Raw genomic sequence first — 25806 nt, 5'->3', positions numbered from 1 at the left:
TTTAAAATTCTAAAGGGCACCACATGAAGGCTTTTAATATCCATATATTTCTGATACTTCAATTCTTGGTATAATTCTTAGCATTGAAGACTAGCACTAATTATGAACTCTGCTTCTGCCAATTGAATAAAATCAATTGGAATAAAATTTTATCAGAAACATTAAAGTGATTCTAAATCCCTTGTKCTAGCACTTTCCATAAGGTAAAGCATGCTCCTTCTTCCGGTGCAGAATGTGTCTGTGGAGTTTTGACACTGGAACATACAATCAGTGCAATCAATTTGGAAGTGGACTTGGAAAAATATTTTGGGATTTTTTGTGCCATTTCTGGGACAGTTATGGATTATAGGAACTTCAAGAGCTTCATTTGTAGAGGATGCATAAATGCRTATTTCTAATAAGATCAAATGCACTGAATTCTTCTAAAATAAATTCACCAAGCGTAATGGTGAAATAGTATATTTACATAGGAAAGCACAAAAAAAGTACAAATATGACAAGATCAGAATCCTAATTTATACTGATGAGGGAATTTTTTCCTCATCCCAAACCTCATTGACCAATGCTAGAGACAACATACTTGAGTGCTATGCTAAAATCAGCTGTGGTGAATCATGTGCTCTTCTGTGAACTAGAAGTAAATTGCACCTGCTTAACGAACAGAAAAATTGTGGCCAAAAAGACTTCTGTTTGCTACACTGCATCTAGCATTCTGAGTGAGACAGTTTTCAGTATCAGGGTGCATATATACCCAGCATAGGTCTTGCTTACCTAGGCACAGCTTGTGGGGAGCTGCTTCCATTTTCACCTGTGGAAGTAAGAACAATAATCAGGGCTGCAATGTCTCTTCCCTCTCTTGACTGCAGATTTGTCTTTCAAATTTCCTCACAAATTTCCTTCACAAAGAGTGAAATAAACTCTGGCTTTCTTGAAGTCAGTGGCCAAACTCCCATCGATTTTTCCTTTATTACCAACCCTCATCTTATTTTTTTTTTTTTCTGGTTGATTCAGCAAAGCTCTYGAAGGAACGAACCCATTCTCCTTCTATCTCCTCTTGCTTTGCCTGCTGCCCTGACCTAGGGGCTGGCTGTTGACTTTGGTGCCGAGTGCTTCAGTGCACTGGAATTTACTGTTAGAAAGGAAACACTGTGACTGCTATAGGACACCATGGGGCATGTGTTGCTTACCCAGTAATGTCACTCTTTGGGTCATTCTAAGGCAGAAGGTAAAGCTGACAAGTGGTGTTTATCTGTCAACGACAGCTCGTGCATGCCTTGAAGTGTCTCCAAGCCGACTTGTCTTGGAAAAAGAATGCAATCGAGGCTCTAAAGTTTAATCTTCTCTCGTCTTGSTGCATAGAGTAAGAACCCATTTATGGATGCTACATCTATACAGAAAATATTTTTCATCACTTCTCATCCAAGGTCACATCTCATATGTATGGCAGAACAGTAAAGTGCATGACAGAGTAGAAGTAGGTCTATAAGGCTCTGATTAACTGAGCTGGTCAAGTAGATCCAGGTATCTTTCATCAATAATTAAAAATTCAGCAAAGATATCAGATGAAAAGGATTGCCTTCACAGATCAGGTGGAGACCTAAAGAGTGATATGTATCTTGRGATGCTACATTCTGGATGAATGGAGACAGTGCAACCTCAGCAAGTTTGCTGATGATAAACTGGGAGCAGTGAATACCCCAGAGGGCTGTTCTGCCATTCACAGGGACCTTAACAGGCTGCAGAGATGGGCAGAGAGAGAATTCATGAAGCTCAGCAAAGGGAGGTCCTTCAYCTAGCAAAGAATTATCCCATGCATCAGTACAGGCTGACCCAGCTCTGCAAAGAAGGACCTGTGAGTCTTGGTGAACAAGTTAACCATGAGCTAGCCATGTGCACTTGTGGCCAAGAAGGCCACCAGCCTCCAAGGCTGCATTAGGCAGAATGGTGCCAGCAGGTCAAGCGCAGATCCTCCCCATCTATTTAGCCCAGTGAGGCCACATCTGGAGTGCTATGTCCAGAACTGGGCTCCAGTTCCAGACATGGAACTGCTGGAGAGAAAACTGAGAGGGGATCTTCTCACTGTATACAAATAACTGAAAGGAAGGAGGGGGAGAAAGAGAGGATGGGRCCAAGCTCTTTTCAGTGGTCCTCGGTGACAGGACAAGAGGCACTGGGCRCAAATTGAAACACAGGAATTCCTGCCCAAACATGAGGAAAAACTTTTTGACTGTGAGAGTGACAGAGCACTGGAACAGGTTGCCCAAAGAGGTTGTGGAGTCTCTTTCACTGGAGATATTCAAAACCCACCTTGATGTGATTATGTGCAACATACTGTAGGTTACTGTGCTTGTGCAGTGGGGTTGGACTAGATGATCTCCAGAGGTCCCTTACAATCTCAACCATTCTGTSTTTTTTTTCCATGCTGTGTTGTCCCTTTGTCTTGCAAAAGGAGAAGGTGTATTTGTTTCACAATTTTAGTCTATCACTTGCCTGTATGGTAGAAATTGACAGAATTGATTTATTTTTGCTGTTAGAAGGGAAAAGGTGCCTTGGATTGTCAGTGATATCAAAAGAATCCAAACAGAAGGTGATGTCAGGATGTTGTGATTCTGCTGCAGACATAGAGAACAGGATTTTCAGACCTTGTGCAAGATGAAGGGGAAGTTGGGCTTGAGAGGATCTTGGGTACTCATAAACCTGATTCCTGCGGAATCATGTTTATCAGATTCCCCTCATGGCAGGGAGGACTCTGTCAGTCCCTGCTTTGTACCTGTTGTCCTGAGGGTCCAAAAATAACTTTCCTGGAGGCTCCAAAGCTCCAAATATCAGATCTAGAGAAAGGCCTGGAGAGACAAAGATACCAACTAGTTCAGCCAACCACCCACATGGCATGGGAGAAAGAATGCTTTGCAATCCATCTGCAGTAGATTTTTAGACATTTCAGTTATCTACACTGCTTCAAATACAGGACTGAAACAAAAATAACCCTAGTATAGTCTGAATAAAGACATTCCCATGTGAAATAAGAGAGACATATTCAAGAYTTTGATTTGAATCAAACAGCCAGAGACTTGGCTGTTTCTTATATCCTAGTTTAAAGCCCTGAGTATGGATTGCATGTTATTTTGAGCTTTATATCTTCTTTTTTTATTATTTTTGTCAAGGTTTTGCCCCATGGGGCAATCAGTTTGCCTCATGGGGCAGATCTGGGAATCTTATCCCATTTTCCTCTAAACTGATCATTTCTGTCCAGCATTCTTGTTTCAATGAACTGGCTTTTCTGAAGATCCAAGAAATACTACAATTAAATTTTTAAAAATAATTTTCCTGGAGAAGTTTTGTCTCAAGTCTTGTGAGGATCAGCCCCAATCCTTTGGCTGGGTGACAAAACAAAGATTTTTCTCTGGTACAAATAGGCACTGACTTACTAGAATAGACACTAGAGTAAGTGAGACAGTTCACTCCTAGGAATAGCAGCAAAAATGAAATTATGGATGCAGATCTAGCAGCTGCAAGAACAAGTAAGTGCTTTGGATGTATGTCCAAGGGGATTTATTAAAAGCAGATGAGAGAGGATGATTATTTTATGCCTTAGTTGCTCTTTGGAAAGTACTAAAGGAGCTGAACAGAGATGAAATAGGATACTCCTGTTTTGAAAGGAGACCAGAGAAGGGCAATTAGATTAATTGGAGCAGAAATGGATAGGAAAGACTCAGGAAACTTAGTATGTTTGGTCCATGAAGTGGCAGATAAGAGACCTTATGGTGATGCACAAAAGAAGGGTGATGAAAATGAAATTTGGTCAGAGCATATTCACTATACAGAAAAATAAAATACAAGATATCAAGCTAAATTATCGAATGAGTTATGAGAAGCACCCTTTTCACCTAGAGACATGAGGCGGTTCATATAAAATAGTAAATGCTTTTAGCAATAAGGTAAGTCAATAAAATGATGTCTGGGAAAACCATAGTCTCCAATGCACTGAGGTACAGAAGGTGTGCTGGAGACAAGCTGGAGCTTCTTTCCATCTCAGAATTGCTGAGGAGGTTCTGGCTCAGTCATTTGGCAGCTCAGCTGACACTGAGGTCTCAGGGCGTCCATGAGTGGTTCACAGCCCTTTCACTTGCTCTGGAGTTGTGTGTTCAGCACAGAAGATACTTCCTATTCTGGCTTAGCTAATTCACAAGATAAGTCTAATCATGCGAGTGGTTGGCATATAGAGAGGAGAACTGAAGGAAATAATGAAAAATGCAAACATTCTTAGAGTGAATAAATGAACATCATCATTACTAGCAGAAAGTTTGTGGTACATAAACTCTAGGATTAGATATGGGCAAAATGGAATAAAAACTACAAGGTAAATCAAATCCCCCCACAATGTTGATTTCTTCCTTCTTTTGGACCAGTCTTAGAGCAGTTCATGGGGTTTTTTTGTTGGTTTTTTTTTTTTTTTCAAAATTCACATCTCACATGCACAAASTAACAGGGGCAGTTTGATGACTACCATGCACTGTGCAAATGTGGAAGAGAAATATACCTGTGAGAGACAAGCTGTGAAGGACATCTATTCAATAGCACAAAAGCACTAATAACTACTATAGGATAAGGAACATGGAATCAATATTTGTGYGGGAAGAAGAATAAAACAAGTTGCCTATGTAGTCTTAGGTTGGAGTCTGATTTATATTTTTTTACAACCACAACTTCTCAACTTGCTTCTTACAGCCAAAGGTACTTTCTCACAAAAATTAATCGCCAGCATCCTATCTCCCAAAAGAAATTTCAAAAGTACATTGAAAGTGCCCAAATGAATGAAGTCTGTCATCTCTGCTAAGAGTGTAAAAAAATGGTTTGGAGAGAATTGAAGATGTCTCCCGATTAAAGGAAAGTGTGTATCAACTTTTTTTAAAATTTTTTTTCTGAATAGTCTACATGGACACACTTGAGGCAGGGATTCATCTGGGGATTGACATGAAACAAATAAAATGTGTTTTACCTTCCCTATGGAAAAACTGATTCCCTCCTCAGAGCTAATGCAAGACACATTCAGACTTGAAAGCCTAGATCTACCACAGTGGCACTTGTGGGTGAAATGGAAAGTGAATTGCCTTTGCATCTTGTAAGACGTTGTGCTTCATCCTTCTCTCATTCCACTCATCAGTCATCACAATGTTCATTGCCTTAGTAGGAGGTAACAGCAGAGGAACAACGACAACAAAACATCGTCTCTGCAACACTTTTAGGTTCGTGCCTACAGGGGTTCCCCAATCTCACCACACAAAATCCCCAGTTACATCCCTAGGGCAGCTTTCTCTTTGATTTCCAAAGACAGGAATTATTTCAGTGATGTAAGGAGGTTCACCTAGATGGTGATATGTAACAAAGAGGGTTTAGGTTCCCATAGGCAGAGGTCTTACCTTTCTTTATTATTTTGTGAGCACTGGGATCAATCAAATAATATATCACAATTAGCGACTCAGAAACCTGATGCTGAAAAATAACAGGTGACAGTGGTTTCTTAGAGAGGAATGAAATTCCTATCCCTTATAAGGTATAAATAGAAAATGAATAAAAAGATGGAAAACGTAGTTGGGAAAACAGTTATGCATGGGCAGGAGGAAAGGCAAGCAAGATGACCTGRCAGGCCTCTTCTGTCTCCGACTCCTGTGTAAGGATGTTAAGTCTGTTTTCCGTAACACTTGAGTGTATTTAATCAGTGTGCAAACTGCCTATTAGCATTTACATCTTACTCATGTGTGGGAAGACATGTTTTAATAGTGTGAAACCTCTGAGTATCTCCTTATCTCTTACATTAATTGCTCCAGTTGTGTCTCAAAATCCCCAAAGGGAATGAGAAAATAAATCCTAGTACCCCTGATTAACTAGACCCRCATTTCTATTGCCTACATATTCATAGCTTAAGTAGGAGTTTAAGAGGAGGGCAGCCCAAAGGCTTAGTTTGGTGGCTCAGTGCTACAGATTGTATTTCCATTCCTTCTGTCTTGTTTCCTGGCTTGGCAAAGAAGGCTTTTTGTATCTCCTGGATGACTGGAAGGGAGAGTAGCTCATCTCTCAGCAGGCACTGACCTCTCCAGTTAACGAGGCAGCAGTACTAAAAGTGACTCCAGAGTCTCTATCGAAACCCAAATTGGGATGGCAACAGGGAAAGTACACAAGAAAGTGTAGAGAGTACAAATGGAACTAAGCATGGAGCACGGGAATCCTTTTTCCTCCTTAATATCACAAAGTATTCTGCTTCTCACTCCTTCATCTCTGAATATCACTTTCTCTCAAAAGCGGAAAATAACATGATTATTTAGGCACACTTTTCAAATTTCTATTCTCCTTTTGTGTAGTGGAAAAGGGCAAATGTATAGAGGAAGTCCCTATAACTTTGCAGGCTGCAGAGCCTCCTCAACAGCTTGGCAGTGGCCTTTCGTGCAAACTCTGTCTGCATGTGTGCGCGTGTCTGTGTGTTACAGAGACAGAGAGGGTTGCTGCTCGATTTAGAAAGTTATAGATGTTCTCATCAGCCCCATGCAATGCAGCAGAGATTCCTTCCAAAAGCCAAGGGAGCAGAAGCCGCAGACAACAGATGTGAGAGGGGTTCCCATAACTGTCAATTTTCAGAGTGTTTGCACTGAAAAGAGAGGAGGTGCTATTTTGATTGATATTTCAGTTGCAGTATATAAAGCAGAGGAATTCTTCTCCCCCTCTGCTTGTCATACTGATCTGCATCCTCTCTCAACTGGACTTGGGGCTACTACTTACTGTATCTGAAAGACTGAAACTCACTGGGAATAAAGATTTCTTGTAACAATGCCGGAACCCACCACGAAAGCTGGTAAGCATAAAAAACCACGCTTTTCTTAAGCCAAGCTTTTCTTAATTACATGATTTATGAATACACACAAAAATGCCCTGTATACCATCTTGCACGGTTTAAATAAGAAGTGATATTTAAAAGTGATAACCTTATAGCACCATTATACAATCACAGATTATTGCTCCTTTAAGCTACAAAATTACTTTCAGGTAGGTGTATAGCACAGAAAAGCTTGACCTTCAGCTATTTTAGACAATAAATCAATGGTTTAGCAAAGATATCAAAGATTTTGGTAAATATTTCATTTACTTTTTAAAGACTGCAGATTTTTTTGTAGTGCATTTAGTGGTTTCTCTTTAGCTAAGATAACTAGACTCTGGAAAACAGGGTATAAACTGTTATTCTGTTTTTAAAAAATCAGCATGTATCTATATTTTTATTAGTGTTTTGAAAATAAGGGTTTTTATATTATTAAATAGAAGCAAAATGCTCATGAATCAGTTTTAAGGTTTTGGTAAAAATTAGTCTCTATGTATTATGCATAAATAAAGAATCTAGCAAGCTTTTCTACACACGTCAAACCTCAGTGATATATTTTACCATACTAGAGGAATTATTGTGATAGTCTTTGGGAGGACCAACAAGACCAGCAATACAGGCCGCTTTATTATATTCTTTTCCACAGTGRAGTTCACAGAAATGAATCCAATTGTGTAGTCTGTTAGCAAGATTCAAATTATCCATCAGAGGCATGGCTATCATGGAAAACATATGGAAAAGTTTGGGGRCTATTAATTTACATCTTTTTAAAAACTGACCTTCACTTTTTACTGTTTTGGAAATTCAAGCTAAATAAGCTTCTTACAGTCAGATTACTTCTCCAGCCTTTGACTTTTTTTTTCCATACTTAAGTCACTTTGAGAAATTCTGATAATTACTGTTTAGCATTGACAATRTGTATAGCCTTTATTAAATCATAAATATGCAGACTGTATACTTTGGAAGTACGGGGACTTATAGATTCCCTAATGTTCCCTAATGCATGCCCAAGATGCAAAACAGAGTTAATTCTTAAAGATATTTTTGAGGAAAGAGTAAGAGTCATTAAATAGCATTTATTTCTCATCAGTTGTGAAATATCTAGCAGTTCCATGTTTGTAGAATGAATAATTACATTTGATTTAGCATTGACCCATGAACAGAATTTGCTTTATTTTTGAAACGTTTTCTAGTTTTGTGGAAGGCAAGAGCAGAGCAACTTTTATGAGCATTATACAGTTTCAGCACCTTGTTGGGGTTCGGACATGTGAAAACTAAACTTTTTGCAAGATTGAGCCTTAACCAAGTAGTGTTGACAGACCAGCATGATCATTTTACTTACTGGCTCTCCTTAATGCTCGAGGACAATGATGGATGAAGTCTCTCTCTGAAAATAGCTGCACCAAGTGCATGTATTGATACGAGAGCCTAATCCTGTATATCAAGCCTAGAGCCAAGCCCCTTCTAAAGTGTCTTATTTGTAATGCAWATGATTTACACATGTATTAAGTGTCCTTTTATTTGATCTTATTTGCCTGGATATTGCACAGTTTAATMTGAATGCATTCTGTGACTATATATATAAAAAAATGAAACATTTCTATGATTTTAAAAGAAATATAATATGGAGATAATSTGTATGGAGGCTCATAGTTTTTAAGGATGCCTTTCTGTTTAAGAACGGATTGCTTCAAAGGTGTTCTTACAACACAGTGAATTCAAATGCAGTTCCRAGGTTGTGTTACAAAATTAGTTTAGTTTTGAACCACAATATTTTGAGATATATATAAATGTTTTGGGGTGAGTCAATATTCACTGGCGTAAAACAAAATATTAAAACCTTAGATCATGATCAAGCTAAAGTTCACAGAAGGTTCACATGAACTCTGGAAAACTGACACATACAGGTTATAGAATGGTGCCTCCTTATTGCACTCAGCTTAACTGCAGTATTTATTTTACTATACTTAAGAGGCTGGCTGATCCCTAAAGTCATCTGGTGCATCAGGGACTCACTGGAGTGGGTAGTACTACTTGTCATACTGTACTAGTTGGTTACTAGTAGTAAGGTACTATTAACAGTACAGTATCACTGCTAGTTCTGACAGTAAGTCTACCAGTGAGAACTTAGACCATCATGTCTGTTAAATGCCTATTCTCAAAGAAGTTTCCAAAACATGAAGGACTGAAGGTAATTAATTAATGAAGATTAACTTTGGACTATGTAGACTGACTACACTCTGGCAAGTGCCACTGGAAGGACTGAGAAGCTTTTGGGGAGCTGGTGGGCTGACTACATTAAAAGGGAGGAAAAAAGGAGGCATCACAGAAGCACCTTAGCAGTAGGTTTCTTCTGCCATTTCCAAAAGAAGCAAACTACATGAGGGATCCCATGCACCTTACTCTAACAGGTCCTTGTAGAGTTAAAATGAGCAAGCAACTGTTAAATCGGAAACTGGGTAGCACAAGAATATTGATAAAATCCCATTTTATGACATTCTTGCATTTTAAGGCACTGGAATAATGGCTRTATTTTGCAGAGAGGCTAGTTCTGCAAACTCCTAGGCTTTTCTCAAGCCAAATGCTCACTGAGCTATTTTAAGATTATTAGATTAGACCCAAGATTAGACCCAAGTGGGAAATTTCCTGATTTGGTGAAAGGGGAGCCCCACAGTGCACACACTCAGCTGAGAGAAGGTTGTTGGAGCACTTCAGCTGAATGGAATTTGTCACTGTACACACCGGATTCCATAATTAATGATTTAGGGCCTTTGTTACTCCTAGAAAGTCAAAGCCCTGTATATTTTATCCTCTGCAGCTTCCTTGCGGTAAATTGGCRGTGTCACTGTAAGACAGTTCTGTCTGTTTAAAATTTCTCATTGACAAGGTGAAGACTRTATCAGTGGGCATCCTGGAAACTGCTCCCAGTGGATGACTAGGATCATCAGGGCAGTTACCAGGCCAGTTAACTTTAATAGCCTTTAGTTTTCCAGATTGCTAACAAAATAGCCCTTCGTCATATAAATATTTCCTGTAATTTATARTAATGGTTCAGCCAATCCTCCTCTCTCCCTCCTAATATTCATAATAAGGGATGTCTATTAATTAGCTGCCCTCTTAAACTGTCACAGGCTGTGACTTTTGGCCATGCTCTTGTAGAAGTGCCAAGTCTATCAAGAGCAAGTTTCAAACTATTTGTGGGCATCATCCCACAGGCACAGGTGCAAGTCAGTCTCCAGTGGGCCGCTCTGTAAATTTGCTGTATTTATTCTCCCCAGTCTAGGAAATAATTCCTAGTCATGAGTTAAACGACCATTCCAAATTTTAGGCAAAGAATTTTCCAAATTTTAAGCAAAGAATTTATCGACAGTCTGCTAGTCTCATTTCCTAAAGATTTGCAAGGTCTGCTTGAATATTGCCTGGAGCTTCCATTAAAGCATGGAAGATCATTAAAGCATGATTTCTTTTAATATCACATTTTCAAAGTTAGATTTCTTTTTCAGAGCTGAAAAAAAAAAGTTAAATGGAAATTCTGTTTAAGTATATGGATTTGGCTTTGGTCAAAATTAAACTTGTTGATAGAAAGTTTTCTGAAAATTCAAGAACTGGGCATGTGAACATCATAAAACTTGCTTAGCRCTTTTCACCCAGAAGAGCGAACCTGAGCACTCATTCCTTTATGGCACCGAAACAGGCAGTGCAGCTGCTGCTGTCCTTGCTGCACGGGCACATGCTTCAGTAAGGCACAAGGAAAGCATCTAGGCATCTATCTTCTGCCATCCTCACTTTCCCCCTGCAGGACCAACTGTAAAATGCATTATCTCTGTGCTAACCAGCTCCAGTTTTGGACCCCAGTCACCCAGAAAATGGGTCCATTCAAGTCATTTACAATGATGTATTAAAATGATGAGTTCYGACGTCAGAATTTGCAGCAATACTAGCATTGGCAGCTTTCTAAAGAACAAATTCTTCTTCTTTACGTGTTGCAGGTGGAAGAGGGAAGGGGGAAACCCTAACCCCTTATCTTATTTTCCCTATCAATTCTTCAGAAAGTTTCTCTTCATCACCTCCAGTAATAAATTTAAAGCCTTTACAAATAGAAAGCAAACTTATGCCTAGCTATTGTAATTGGATCTGCCGGGGTGGGCCCTGCTGCCATGCTGAGCTCTGTAGCCGGGTATCATCCTGCATGGATCTTGTTGTGTGTTGCAAGTTGGGTGGTTCTTGGGCTGTGTATGTCCTCCTCCAGCTAATTTCCACGTGGAGCTCCCACACTTCCTTCGGAGATATCAGTCTGCCTCTGATTTGTTCTTTGACCTTCCACATCCACCTCTCTGAAGTAGAAGACTGCTTTTCCAGTTACATTATGCTGCTTGAAAAACAGCCCACGCTGGCAAAGAAAAATACCCACATTGGTTGGCTTCATTTGGGCTTTTTCTTTTTTCTTTCTTTCTTTTTTTTTTTTTTTTTATTTGTTGTTGTTGCTGCATTCTTTTGGTGTAAATTGGAGGAAAAAACATTTTATTTTCCTTATACAATACAATTCCTTTTATTTTAATGCAATCACATGCAGATAATGAAAGATTGGCCTGGCTTGCTGAGATTCTAACTGAGTGGAAAAGCTTACCCGCTCTGTGCATAAAGCAGAGTGGCTGGCTAGGCACAGGAAAACTACTTAAAATAGTCTCACTAAAATCAAAAAATCATTGAGTTCAAGGGAAAGAAGAGAAGTGGCTTTTCAGCAGGCCAGAAGGTGCTTTGTACTTGGCAGAACTAAAATGAGCAAATGCTGCCTTTGTGCTTCCCCGTGCTGCACCTGTTGGGAAGATAAATAAAGGACTGCCCAGTTCTTTCCCCTCATACCTCCTAAATATATCACTTAAGGAGAGCTTGCTAAAAAGAAACATGCCACAACACCCTTCTGCTCCATAAAAAGACTGGAGGAGTTTCTCTGGTTTAGTTTCAAGGATCTACCAAATCGGCCAGGAGAGTCTGTGGTCATGTTTAAAAAAAAAAAAAAAATCAACAACAACAACAAAAAACAGCACAGAGATTTGGTGAGATTTTGGTTATCAAAACATTAGTAAATTCCACACACTTTAACAGTCCATGGAAAAAAAATAATAATACAACATAAAAGAAACTGTGGCAGAAATCAGTATCCAAAGAGGAGCTTGAATTGAAGAAGCGCAGTTGAGTTTGAATAGAAATTATGCTAGAGCATCAGAAGGAAGGGAAGGAAGGGAAGGAAGGGAAGGAAGGGAAGGAAGGGAGGAAGGGAGGAAGGAAGGAAGGAAGGAAGGAAAGGAAAGGAAGGAAGGACGGAATCTAAACGCTAGGCAGCTTCTTTAGTATAATAAATTGCATTAATTCTAATGAATTGCATTAATTCTAGTGCAAACTCAAACGTCTAGCTCACTGTAGACCTATTAATGTCTGTCCTTCTTGATGAGTATCTGAAGCACAAAACTAGAGAGTAATGCTTTATAATTTGCTGCTTCAGAAACGTTTGTACGTGAGAGGTAGAATGCTCTTCTTGGCCATGTGGCATGTGCATATTTGGACACAGATTGAGGAGGGGATGGTCCAGCCTTCTGTAATCTGCAGGGGGCACTGACCAGCAGGCTCAGGGTGGTTCTGTTTGTTTGTTTCTCCCTTAGGAGATGGAGCTGTTTTTACTTCATGGAATCACAGAATGGCCGAGGTTGGAAGGGACCTCTAGAGATCATCTAGTCCAACCCCCTGCTCCAGCAGGGACACCCAGAGCACGGGGCACAGGGTGGCATCCAGGCAGGTTTGGAAGATCTCCAGGGAAGGAGACTCCACAGCCTCCCTGGGCAGCCTGTTCCAGGGCTCTGTCACCCTCACAAGGAAGAAGTTCCTCCTCATATGCAGATTGAACTTCCTGTGTTTCAACTTGTACCCACCAGCCTTTGTCCTATTAGTGGCCATCACCGATAAGAGTTTGCCCCATCCTCCCAATATTTCTTTTTCATGACTAAACTGATTTCTTAAATCAACAACAAAAGAAATGTCTTTTTTTTTTTTTTTACTTTGTCAATGAGAAAAAAAACCCAGAAAGTTAGATTCCTATTTAAATCAATCTGAATCCCTCTTCTTTCTCCCTTAACCTACTCCCACTTCCTCCAAAGCATGGAGGAAGCTCCTCTTCTATAGATGATTTTTAGGTTAAGTAATAAGGCACTTTTTAATATTCCACAGTATTTTCCTGTAGCATTTAGAAACTTCCATAAATTACTATTTCTGGAATTTCCTCTATTTTGTCAGGTATTTTTTTGGCTCCTTAATCCCACTGAACTAACAGATGGTTCAGTGCCTACTGAAATGCCTAGAATCTTGCAAAGATGAAGAGGCTTGCAGAGGAGAGTGCATTCACTCTCCTCGGTAGCATTTGCAATATGTTTTCTTTCTGTCTTGTTTCCCTCATTATCTGTGTCTATATTTCTAATGACATCTTCACAAACTGACCAGAAGGAACTAGACTAAATGGTACAAGGTAGCTCCTACCCATACTGCTTAGACGTACCTCTTCTGGAGAAGGCCAATAGTATCTGCAACACTTTCCCGATTGGCTCAGTGTTTTTGTGTACATTTTCAGTTCAGTGAGCCGAAATAAGGTGCAGTCTCCATCGCAGTCATCTATGGTGGTGTTAGCTACCATGGAGATAATATCTGTTTTGTGGTAGTGCTAGATAAGCGGTAACTTGGAATGTTAGACCTCCTAGAAGAGTTTTGGAGAACTGTTAAGCAGAAGGAGTCAGACCTGGCACCAGTTTTGGTCATGCTGCCTATAAATAACCTCAAAGCAATAAGCCACTGTGAAAGTCAGCCATAGGCTTTGTATTGGAGAAAGCACTTTATTCATTCCAGGAAGGACCCTCAGGAGCAAGGAGTGTAGTGCATGCACTCAAACACAGTACAGAGGGTCACAGTGTGAGGACACTCACACTGAGCCCTGGAACAGGCTGCCCAGGGAGGTTGTGGAGTCTCCTTCTCTTGAGGTCTTCCAAACCCACCTGGATACTGCCCTGTGCCCCGTGCTCTGGGTGTCCCTGCTGGAGCAGGGGGTTGGACTAGATGATCTCTAGAGGTCCCTTCCAACCTCAACCATYCTATGACTCTTTGAAATAGGAGTATCTATAGGTGACTCTCATTTCACAGTGTTGAGGCCTCCTATGTCCCATTTCCGTGTTCCCAAAAGTATAGTTCATACAGCACAAAGAGAATCTTGATGTATCTTGCAGCAATGGACAATGTTCAAGACAGCCAAGCTCTCCCTTATCTGAAGATTAGGATATATTTCCATACATAATTTGCTTTCTTTTATCCCTATGTCTAATAGAAAATACCATGTGAGTTACTACGTAGGACAGTTGCCCTTATAAATGATGGCTACAGCAAGTTATTTTGATCAGATGATTATTACAAAAAGCTCTGTTCTAATTTAATTCTCTGGAGGATCAAATGGTAGTCTAAGTAAGTGTCTGAATGCGTTGTTAAATAGCACCACAATGCTTCCTGTGAAGGATCTCTATTAAAATACACACTCATCWGGTCTTTGTAGGCTCAGAATACCTTCCTAATTTTGGTCATAAATGCTGGAAGTATCTTGCAGTCACACACACAGAGGAAGAAAGATTTCCTTCTCATATAGATTTATGTATGTAAATCTTAACTCCATGTGTGCAGACATAAATTGCATAGAAATTTGTTCCAGTTATTACTGAACTTAGTGGGTGGAACGTGCTGGGAGCAAAGAAAAGGCAAATCACAAACCAGCTCCGGACGCTTTTTTTTTTTCTTTCTTTTTTTCTTTTTTTTTTTCTTTTCTTTTTTTTTTTTTTTTGAGCTGGAGTCATGCCCAAAATGTTGCTCTGAAATCTTTGCTCAGCTAGATTGCATACCCAGTCTGAAAGCTCATTCCAAATTCTGTCCTTTATCAAACTGAAAGTTGAGAAAGCTTCACTGCCTTGAAGTTTTGACAATACTAAACTGAACACAGTTGCAGCTAACGCTGAGACTCCAAGTGAAAGACTTCTTTTTGGGATAGGTCTTACTTGTTAAACCTCAGCCCTCAGCTTCTCTGGTGTGCTAGTTGGACTAGAGAAAACTATTGTTATAGACAGTTTTTGGGTAGCTGTTGAATTCCAGCCTTTGGACATTTTTGTGTTCATTTTCTTTACTTTCTGCCACAGGGTAACTTCTGCGCAAAAGAAACACAAAAATTATGGTCCCTATCACCAGTTCTGTCTATCTATAAGGAATTAAAACTTCATTTTATCTGTGCTACCATATAATAACATTGGAATTCTTAAAATTTGAACTTTTTGTGCTAGCACAATGGGACCATTCACTCTTTTCTGGCCTAGAATGAAACATTTAAAACCTTCTGCATTCTGGAATATACATAGTGATACATTTCTATTTCTTTTTTTACAGAGCTCTATTAAAATTTCCAGGATGTAAAGCAGTATTGTTTCTAGCCAAATTTGCACAAAGCCCTTGTGCTCTGCGAAGTACAGAAAGTCTGTAGCTAGAGAGATCTAGGAACGGTCACATGAGAAATGCCATGCAGATGGAGTAATTCCTTGATTAATAGCCTCTGGATCTCATGCTGTGATACTTGCATAAATACAGATATACATACACACTCTTGGCATCCTCTGTTTCTATAAGAACATAGTATCTAGGCCAAAAACCTTATTTTAGACCCAAAGAGGAGCTGTAATACCAATGGAGGCTGCGGCTGCCACTCCTCCACAGATGCAGACTCCAGCGAAGGCACAGAGGGTCAGATGCCTGGTGACATTTTTTCCATGGCATTCCCTCCAGCCTTACTAATCTTTCATCTAAGCTTTCCTTAGCCCTATTTTTAAAGGGGAAATCTGACCTCTGTCCTCTGCCCCTTCTTCTTTGCCCTTGTTTTGCATTTCCATGTTTTGCTGTGAAGCTTTCTGTCTTATCCAACAGGTTTTTTTTAGCTGAACAGAGAGTATGTTCAGCTACCTGTGACTTTGATTTATAATAGCTCCTGCAATGCACTTCACTGTGAAGCTTTGTGAGAGCCTTCGTTTATACATACTGCTTTACGGATTTGCTGACGCAAACTCTCACAGTTTGCCTGCAAATATCCTAGTATGATAATATCCCAAAAGACAAAGTTAAATGATCTAAGTGAAGGTTATAATTCTTCAGTCATCAAATGTTTTATCTTCATTATTGCAGGAAGAGGTTGAGAGGTGGAGAAAATGTAACTGTGTTAGCACAGAACATCATAGGTAATGCAGTATGCATAATACTCAAAGGCATTTATGTAACTTGCAGGTACATAAATATAGCTGCATGACCCACATCTACCTAGTGCCATAGGTACTTTAGACCTCCTAATTTTCACCTATGGAGAACGTCCCAGTGTTTTTTTTCAAAAAAGTTTCTGCTGTGTGCTTAATTCCAGGTATCTGAGCCACAATAGCTACCTATAAGCAAATATGGATACAAGAAAGAAAAATAGCTTAAATCAGTACACAGAAATCCTTTTAATTAAGCAGATTTCTGAATCTGAAAGTGACTTCTGATTCTTCTAGTGTTTGGCACCAGCAATGCTGCAACTCTGTTACAAAGCTTTCCTCAATGGCTAATTGGGGTTTTTGAAATTTTTTTCTCCAGACTTGCAAGTAATCCTTGGTTTGCATGTACTGGAATACAGTAGGAACAGAAAGCAGAATTGCCTGTATTTCATAGCCCAGAATTAYGAGTTACCCTTAATAAGCTAAAAAGGTGGATACTACTACTTTCTTTTCTTCTTGGAAGAAGATGAAAAAAACTCTACTGAAAATACATAAATGGATATAAAYTCAATTGAAATGATTGAAAGTATTTGGTTTTGCTTTTTTTTTCCCTTGACTTTTTTTTTTTCTCCATAAGCCTGATGAGTGAAAATGAGCATTTTTTTGGGGTAAGAAGTAGAAGATTATTAGTGAAGCTATTTCAAACTGTTTTTAATCACCTGGGCACCTGACAGCCTTGTATCATGGTTCTTTCTTATAATATCATTCTGTAAGACTTTGAGGGCTGAATACTGGAGTACAGATGACAGAGGACAATTCTTATCTAGAGGAAGGCTTAGAAGACTCTTCCTTCTTGAAAAGATCACAGAGGATCAGATTATCTGTCACCCACTATCAAATAGACTTGAAGCAAATGTTTTTCTTATTTGGTATTTGGACACAGTCATGGCACATTTAGACACAGTTGTAGTTCATATTACTTTGAAGAAGAGCTGATAACAAGCTGAGAAATTCATTCCTGGGGAAATCCCATCATTTACATGTTTGCTTTTGCCCTGAACCTCAAAGTTGTCATTTCAAAAACTGTGGAATCCGAATTCCAGCAGTTCTTTTTGGACTGTTGAAATATTTTATTTTGCAATTTCATTAAAARGAAATCTATCAGCACTTTTCAAATGTTTCATTGTAAGTTGCTGAAATAAGTTAGTTTATATGAATAAATGTCATCACAGCCTTAGGCAAATTTCTCATTTTCTCCTATGAGTTCTCACTTTCTCCTATGAKTTGAGCTGCCTAAGTGAAATAATTCTCTTCTGATGTGCATATACTCACATGACTTGCAGGGCTAACTGTGCTGACCTGGGACATGTGCTCTGAATAATAGGAGACATGGTCCTTTATGGAATGCTGTCCATTTATAAAGAGCATGAGGTCCACAGTGCGACTTCCATGAAACAGTACTTTGATTTAACTCCATTTTCTTGATTTAGAACACAATATTTCAAGACAGTACAAATGTTTTACTGATTTCAGTCAAACAAGGGTGAAGATGACTTTATTTTTAATTAGAAAAAAGTCTCTTAAGCTGGTTTGAAACTTATCTGATTTATCTTTCTAAAAAGAAGTTCCTCCCTGGTTAAACACTCATTTTGGGAAACAACTACCCATTGAACTTTATTACTGACTTTTATCCTATTTACTGTCATTCAAAATACATTGTTACTTTTGAGAAATAGCTTACTATAGGTCCTGAGCAGCAGTCCTTCATCTTCTGAAGTTTTCAGTCCAGTAACCCTTGGCCTACTGTGTTCTACATCTTTCAGAAAAGAAGTCAGCAATACTCAGTGTAATGCTGTGTTTGGTGTCATATCGTGGTGTCTTCTTTTTTCATTTTTTCTCAAGGGAATCTCTTGAACCAAATGAAAATATTTACTTGTAGAGGAAAATAATTAGCAAACTATAGCAAAGAATGGTACGAAACTGAGAACAAGGTCTGTTTGTTGCCACTGTCTTTTAAACTGGGTCATTTTTTTCTCATGAGTGACTTCATTAATTTCCATAAATACGTAGCAAAGCTGAATTAGATTTGTCTTGCTTTAACAGCATTTCACTTGGCTGGGCTCAGACCTCACCAGTAGCGATTCTGACATCTTTCCTCCCGTAACGGCAGCTGGAAAGAAGCCAAGTACGAAAACTTGGAAAACTTGATTTCAAAATAGTTGTGTAAGCAATTGAGCACATAAAACGTGTTGCCATAAACATTTTGTGTTTATGTAGAAAAGGTTGTTTCTTGAACATGGGAGTAGTATATTATCTATGGATTTGTGTATTCTTTTGTGCAAATTTCTTCTTCCTTCTGTCACTTCCGCAACTCATAAGGATGATGCTAATTGTTCTCTACTTAGCAGTTTGTTTTCATCAAAATTAAAGAGCTGCATGTCTTTGATAATGCCTTGGTGACATTTGCTTAAATTGGTACATAATTTAAGTATTTTTTAGGGAGACAAGCAATGACTTGGAATGAGTCCTTTTCCTTAAAGAAACATGTTAAGACCTTTTTTTACCTAATGGGAAAGTATTTAAAAAGGTCTTCACCAAAGCTCTTTGTGATTTCACTGATTATTTTCTGAAGGGCATCTCTAAGCCTCTGTAGATGGTTCTTCACTCTCAGCTTTCACACTGGAGAAGTTTTATGTCGTTGAGACTGTCTCAGTCTTGGAATGAAAATTAGCCAAATAATTAAGTTTTAACTTGAAGACAAGAATCAAACCTCTGACTTCTCCTTGCTTTCTGCGAAACATAATCACAGCTGGAGTTAGAATCGTACAGGCAGAAAATACCAAAAAACGTGATGTTAGCCAATTGTTTTTACAAAATAAAAATAGGAAATCTGTTCATAGGTTCATGGGTACAGCTTCCATCACCTAGATTTAAGCACCCATCTGGCCGGCAGCATTTACACAGCAAGTCTTCTGCTTCCACTCTTTAAGAGGAGCCAGAACCACGCAGTGCTCTATGCTGAATCATCTTTAAAGCCCCTCCAGTTCCTTGTGAATAGATAGATGAGGAATTTCAGGAGAAAAAAAAATGTATATAAAATTTTGGCATGTACATTGAAAGAGTGTCATAATAGTTTAAGAATACAGTGGCCCTATGTGGAAATTCCACGTTTTTCATCATGAAAAAAAAACTTTGGAGGAAATATCTACTCAGAATYTTTTCTCAGTGAGATTTGGGATTGCATACAACATGTTCTAGAAAAAGTTTTGCACTGATAGACCAAAACAAAGCTTAACATGACAAGATAATTAAAGATCAATATAACCACAGAAAGATTCAGGCCTAGAGTGTTTTTCAAAGGCTTTTCAGGTAAAACAATATTAACAAAGCATTCCAGTAATGTGCACTTTTGATGGTATAATGAAATACTTCATCAGAATACTTAAATCACTTTGGTAAATCCTKTAAGGCATTTCCATAAAATCTTTTTGCTATATAGATGCAGTAACCAACAAAGCTTTGTGTACATGATTTTGCAGTATAGAGTGCATGACAAAAATGTAGTTCTGAAAAAGCAAATCATCTTTAAGGATGAAAGAGAAGACTTTGAATATGAAAACCTCAGCAGAAATTTTCCAGTCAAAAAATATCTGCAAAGTGTGACTGTCAAGTTGCAGTCTGCTGCCAGACCGTGACTGCTGACAAGCATAAACATGAGCACAAGTGCTCAGCAGTTAATATTTATGGCTTCATTTCTTTAATACAGAGAAAAACGATACAAAAGAGGGAATTTAATTAATCCATGTTGGTGCCTTGTGGGCTGTGTAAGTTAAAAAAGAGATTGAGAATGCATGGGAACTTGATAACTAGATTAAAGCCACAAGTTTTATTTATCTATTTTAAAAACTGTCAATCCTTCGGCAGCCTTCTGGTTCTCAGCTACAGTACATAAGCAACCTCATGAATGCCCAGACAAGATTCCAGAGTCTTGCATTATCTGATGAGGGTGCTGATGTCTAGATGGGCTACTTGCAGTAACTCAAGAGATATGGATACACAAACAGAAATTACTTATTTTCAAGGTTATTTCTAGAGTTCTGATATGATTAAACTATGGTGTAGATAAGTGCAAAGTGATTGAATACTGGCTGAACTGCAGGATTCAAGTAACTGTGGTCACCAGCACAAAGTCCAGCCAAAGGTTTGTTACCAGTGGTGTCCCAGAAGGATTCCATACTGGCCCAATACTGTTTAATACCCTCATTAATGACCTCAGTGATGGGACTGAATGCACCCTCACCAAGTTTGCAGATGGTGCAAAACTGGGAGGAGTGGCACACCTGAGGGCTCTGGTGCCTTTCAGAGGAACATTGATGGACTGGAGAAATGGACAGAGTGGAACCTCATGATGTTCAACAGGAGAAACATAAAATCCTGCGCTTGGGAAGGAATAACCCCGGGTACCAGTAGAGGCACGGGGGCAACCAGGTAGCAAACAGCTCTGCAGAAAAGTATCTGAGATGGTGGGCAACAAGTTGACCACAAACCAGGAATGCTCCCCAATTGATCAAGTGTTGCTAGCAGATCAAAGGAGATTATCCTTCCTCTTTGCTCAGCCCTGTTGAGACTGGACACACCTGGAGTACTGTGTCCAATTCTGTGCTCCCTCATACAAGAAAGACAGATCTATGGAGCAAATTCATTAGAGGGCCACAGAGATAGAGGGACTGGAGTATCTCTCTTATGAGAAGAAATTGAGAGAGCTGGGACTCTTTAGCTTAGAGATGGCTCAGAGGGATATTATGAATATCTGACGGATTCTTCTGAGTGGTGCCTAGTAACAGAATGAGAGGCAAGGGAGACAAATTGAAACAGGGAATTCTGTATAAACATAAAAACCACCCACTTCTTCACTGTGAGTGTGACTGGACACTAGAGCAGGCTGTGCAGAAAGGTGTGGAATCTGGATGGAGATCCTTGGAGATATTCAAAAGCTTTCTGGGCAACCTGCTGTAGGCAACCCTGCTTAAACAGGAGAGTCGGATCATATTATCTCCAGAAGTCCCTTGCAACCCTAACTGTTCTGTGATTTTGAGATTAACTGAATAACATAGATGGTTCCTGAAATGGAAATATTGTAGGCAAGATTTCATGTTGAGATCAGTTATTAAGTTTGCTTTGGGGTTTTTGTTTGTTTGTTTATTTTGTTTTGTTTTGTTTTCTTCAAATTGAAATTCATTAGCAATGGTTTCAGTTTAATCATAGGTAAACTAAACATTGAAGCAAAGTCAGTTTATTTCTTCTTCAGCCCCCAATTGAAGATTCATTACCGGATTATGAAGCTTTTAATAGCTGAAATACAAAAATAATTTCAGTTACTTGCTTTTTATGTCTCATCAGAAACAGACAGAGAGAGCCAGAACAAGCATTCTTATGACTACATCATCACTACAAATGGAAATATAAAATTGGTAATTTTATTACTGTGATTCCACCATACTGCTAATCCACAGGACCGTCTAGTAGGCAGCCACCAGAGCTCCGCTGCTTAGTCAGCTCAATACTAGAAAAATGCATGAAAAGAGGGAATTTTTGCTCTCAGGGTCCAGGGCTGATATTTGTTTAGAATATCTCCTGTAGCTTTATTTTAAAAGTAACATAAAAATCATCCATAAATATTCAAAGAGAAAGCTAATGTTCTCAGCTGAGATTATGTTTTATTTCTTCCTTTCAGACTGGAAACTGTCTACAGAAATCGTACACAAATATGCTTAAAATAAAATTATTTCTCAGTAGAGAACTGAGACTCCTGGGGCACAGGGAGAACTGTGTTTATAGGATTGTGCCAAAGTCTTGCAAAATGATGAATATTCTATTATTTATTTATAAGAATAGATAGTTCAATTTAAAGTCTTAAGTGGCATCCTAACCTGCTATTGTTTAGTATGGAAATGCTCGTCATGTAATCTCTGTAGTTTTGTTCAGCAAGTTATAATTCATATTTTTTTAAAAGACAGCTATGGCTTTTAATCGCATCACTGATGCCACTGTAACTCTATGTCGGCCTGAGCGAAGTGAGCAAGAGAAAATGGTTAAGTTGTTTTGAGTGGTTTGAGTTCTCCAGAACTCCTGTTCGCCCTCCTCTTTTTTGCAGGGAAGGTAAGTAATAGTGATGCAGGTAGCATTACAACTTCCCTCTGCTGCAGAATACATGGTGAGGTTTCTTGAGCAACTATTCTACATTCTTGGTCCTTCTCTGCCCATCTATTTCCATGGAACACCTTCTGCCCTCAGAGAAAGCAAAATGGCACAGCTGCARCTCTGTTTTTTTACAGGGATTGCATGCACGGGAGAATCCTTATACACGACAACTGCAGAAGGGCACAAGGGAGCCATCTTCTCTCCCCAAACTAGTATTTTTTTCTATTTTTGTCTGACTAATGAGGTCAGCACGCTAGGAATGCCTACGTAATATCCATCTGATTCCTTGAGGCTATGTCCACAAGTTTAATACGTCTAYGTAAGGCTGACACCAGTCGACAGATCCTTGTGACAAAAAGCATAAAGTGACCATCCTTATGCTCTTTGACAAGTCTTTGAAAGTTGCTTTAATATGCTGTTTTATACAGACAGATAGCATACCTTGATCCGTGGTGATGCAGCTACAGGCATGGTTTCCCTTTCAGGTAAATGGCAGTAAGCCCTCTGGTCAGAGTGGGTGAGCTCCTGGTTCCCTTGGCAGTTCAGACCAAAATCTTTGCTAACTGGCAACCAATCTACATTTAACTGCAGAGAAAAATAAGTACCAGAGACTTTCCTCCTCCCTCCTGTGAATGTTCCAGCCTGGGGATGGTGAAATGCTATCTTTAGACTTTGTGCAAGCCTGATGTAATGCTCAAGGTCACTTCCTTCATCTATGGGAAAAAACCACTACTCATTTTCCTATATCATTAGGAATCCTTCCTAAGTCTACCCCAAAGAAACTTGCTTATGCATACAGGGTCTCAAGATGAGAAGGGTTAWACAGATGGACGTCTTTCCCAGTATGCTTCTGGTAGCTCTCAAATATTCTAAGCTACAAGTCTCAGATACTTTGGTTCCAGGACAGTAGTAAAGTAGGACCTAGAAACTGTTTTAGAAGTGTCAGTTGCCTCATTATGTTTACAGTCTAATGTGAAAAGTAAATGATGTGAAAATGATGTCAGGGTGTTTCCATGCTCGTTGCTGTCTCAGAGGGCAGTGGAAGTGGGAATTTAGAGCCTTTGAAAATTGGCCTTYGCACATAAGCACCCTGCCAGTTCCCTGATGAAGCTTCTTGTGGTTATTGTAGGTTGGATGTCATTGCAGCCAGACCTAAAACGGAATTGAAATTTTAAACAATGTTAGTCCCAATTTAGCAATGTTCTTAAACATTTCCATWACTTTAGCACATGGGTTACCTCATGGAATTTATTTAAACATAACTATCTATGTGCATAGTAGGAGATCTTAAGTTTCATTTTATCTCAGAAACTGGACGGTAAATGTGGAACAGTGCTAAGTGATGGAAAATTATTGGTGATGGGTCAAGTTGCATCCCCTGCTGGTTTTTAAGAGTGTATGTGTGCATGTATAATTATAAATCACAAATCAAAATGTCTTAGCTCTAAGTGCTCGTATCTTATGTCAAACTGGATCATGAATGCATCTCATGACATGGCTGAGACATGAAAGCATTTCTGGAGATGTTATCTAAGTGACAGTTGTGCTTTCACTTTATTTGCTAATTACGCTTCTTGATATACTATACTTTCTAAATAGCCTTGTTGAAAGCAATGCTAAGTTTGTTCTTTTTCTTGCTATAGTCTTACAGTCAACACCTTTCAARTTTCATATCCAACAAATAAACCAAGATCTGCCTTTAGCAGGACACAATCTAATGAAATGCATTAGTCTTGGCTTCTTATGTAAAGGACAGCATTAAAGAGATGGTTAGTGTTTCCCTCAGAAAGAGAGGCAAAAATTATCTTTAGTTACTGAGTAGCAGAAGGCCTGGTAGACATTATGGTATCAATCCAGTATGTCTTAGTTGGATTGCATCAACAAGCTACAAAAGAAATAAGAGTTTCCTCCCGCTATCACCCTCTAAAGTCTTTCCATCTCCACCATCTGGAATCAGACTTTCAAGGCCTTGATTCACTGGACCTTCATGAGCCTCTTTGTTCTGTAGCTCAAGAAGCTTCTTACAACCCAGTGAAGAAGCACGTCTTCTCCTTGTGGCCGAGGACGCCTGCTAGAGGCGAGAGCTTTCTGGCAGCCAAGCCCCCCTGACAATGCCTCAGCAGAGCACCATATTAGGCAATGGTGCTGTCAAGAATGGCATTTGGGACTCCAGYGAGCATGCCTCCTGGGGAAGGCACACAACAGTGAGCTGCTGGTTGAGAGCACGGAGCTCTTTCCTGGCTGACAAGGCTTCGCCAGAGGTCAGCCAGAGAGGGCTGTCATTCTTCAGGGAGGTGGAAACTACTCGGTGCTATTAATGGGTTTTTCCTGGCTGTCCTCAGGAATGGAATTGTAAGCCAAGCATGACCATGAAAGGGGTCTCACATGGCCAAAAGATTACCCTAAAGTATCTCCCACGTTTCTGCCACCCCCAGTGCCTGAAACTCTCTCCCTTTCCTTTTGCCTCCTGTTCCATACCATACTGTGGGTCTCTCCCCTCAGCCCAGCTCTCGTTGTCCCAGCATTTGCTGCACAGCTTGAGTTGCAGTTTAGGAAAAGAAAATACAGATTTCTTTAAGGGACTGGCTTCAGGCACCATCCTTTGTGTGTAAGAGATTGAGCTTAGACTATGCTGCTAGTGTTTTAGGCCTGGTCTACACAGTAGATTTTGGCTACCCATTGTGCCTAGTGCTACGCCAAGACTGTAAATCTGTGTGATTTCTGACCAATAAAATCATGGAATCAGAAATCATGTGTATTCACAAAACTGCACTGTGACCAAGGTATCTGATTTTGGTCATGAGGGGTGACTATACTCCACCTCTGCAAAGCACAGCTTTGTGGAGTAGCTAGATCTAAGTCATGAGTGTGTACTGTACTGATTTATACCAGCAAAAAGGTTTCTAGGAGAAACGCTGATTTACTTATAGTGCAAACTACTAAAGACAGTGACTTTTCTCTACTTCATTGCATAAATTACCCTGCTGTCTTCAATAATAATCACACCTTAAGCATGATTTCTCTGAAAGTGTGGTAAAACTTTCTGCAAAATAAGACATACRACTTACCTGAATTTGAACAGAACCCAAGGGTGTGCCTAATTTATGTAGGACTGTGTTCACATACACCAAACTAGTCTTATTATTTGTTAGTAATCTGTAGGGACACAAATGGGCAATGTTTTACAAAATAATCAATGCACGAATTAATATAAGTGAAAATAATTAAAAATGCAGCTACTTCAAGGATACAGGAAGCCATGAAAAAACTTTGAAAATTAAATTAAAAGTTCAAGGCCAGTCCCTTCAGAAGCTCATAACCTTTATTCCAGGTCTGGACAGTGCTAAGAGAGGTGAACTTTTATATACATACACATATATATRTGTGTGTATGTATGTATATATACATATAAATTTCCATTTTTTTTTT

General features: G+C 39.3%; 1 protein-coding gene across 1 annotated transcript in view; it reads left to right on the top strand.

Annotated features, from left to right (window-relative positions):
* Positions 1-6730: 6730 nt before the first annotated feature.
* The window catches only part of MYBPC1 (myosin binding protein C, slow type), a 73406-nt gene continuing 54330 nt past the window's right edge, over positions 6731-25806 (top strand). Inside the window, exon 1 of the mRNA XM_026038504.1 lies at positions 6731-6847. Coding sequence (XP_025894289.1) covers positions 6823-6847 — 25 coding nt within the window. The 5' untranslated portion in view covers positions 6731-6822. The remainder of the gene's footprint in view (positions 6848-25806) is intronic.

Source organism: Nothoprocta perdicaria, unplaced genomic scaffold (assembly GCF_003342845.1).
Source record: "Nothoprocta perdicaria isolate Ctin4 unplaced genomic scaffold, notPer1 scaffold_210, whole genome shotgun sequence".
Taxonomy (NCBI): domain Eukaryota; kingdom Metazoa; phylum Chordata; class Aves; order Tinamiformes; family Tinamidae; genus Nothoprocta; species Nothoprocta perdicaria.
This window is presented reverse-complemented; position numbering and strand designations above follow the sequence as displayed.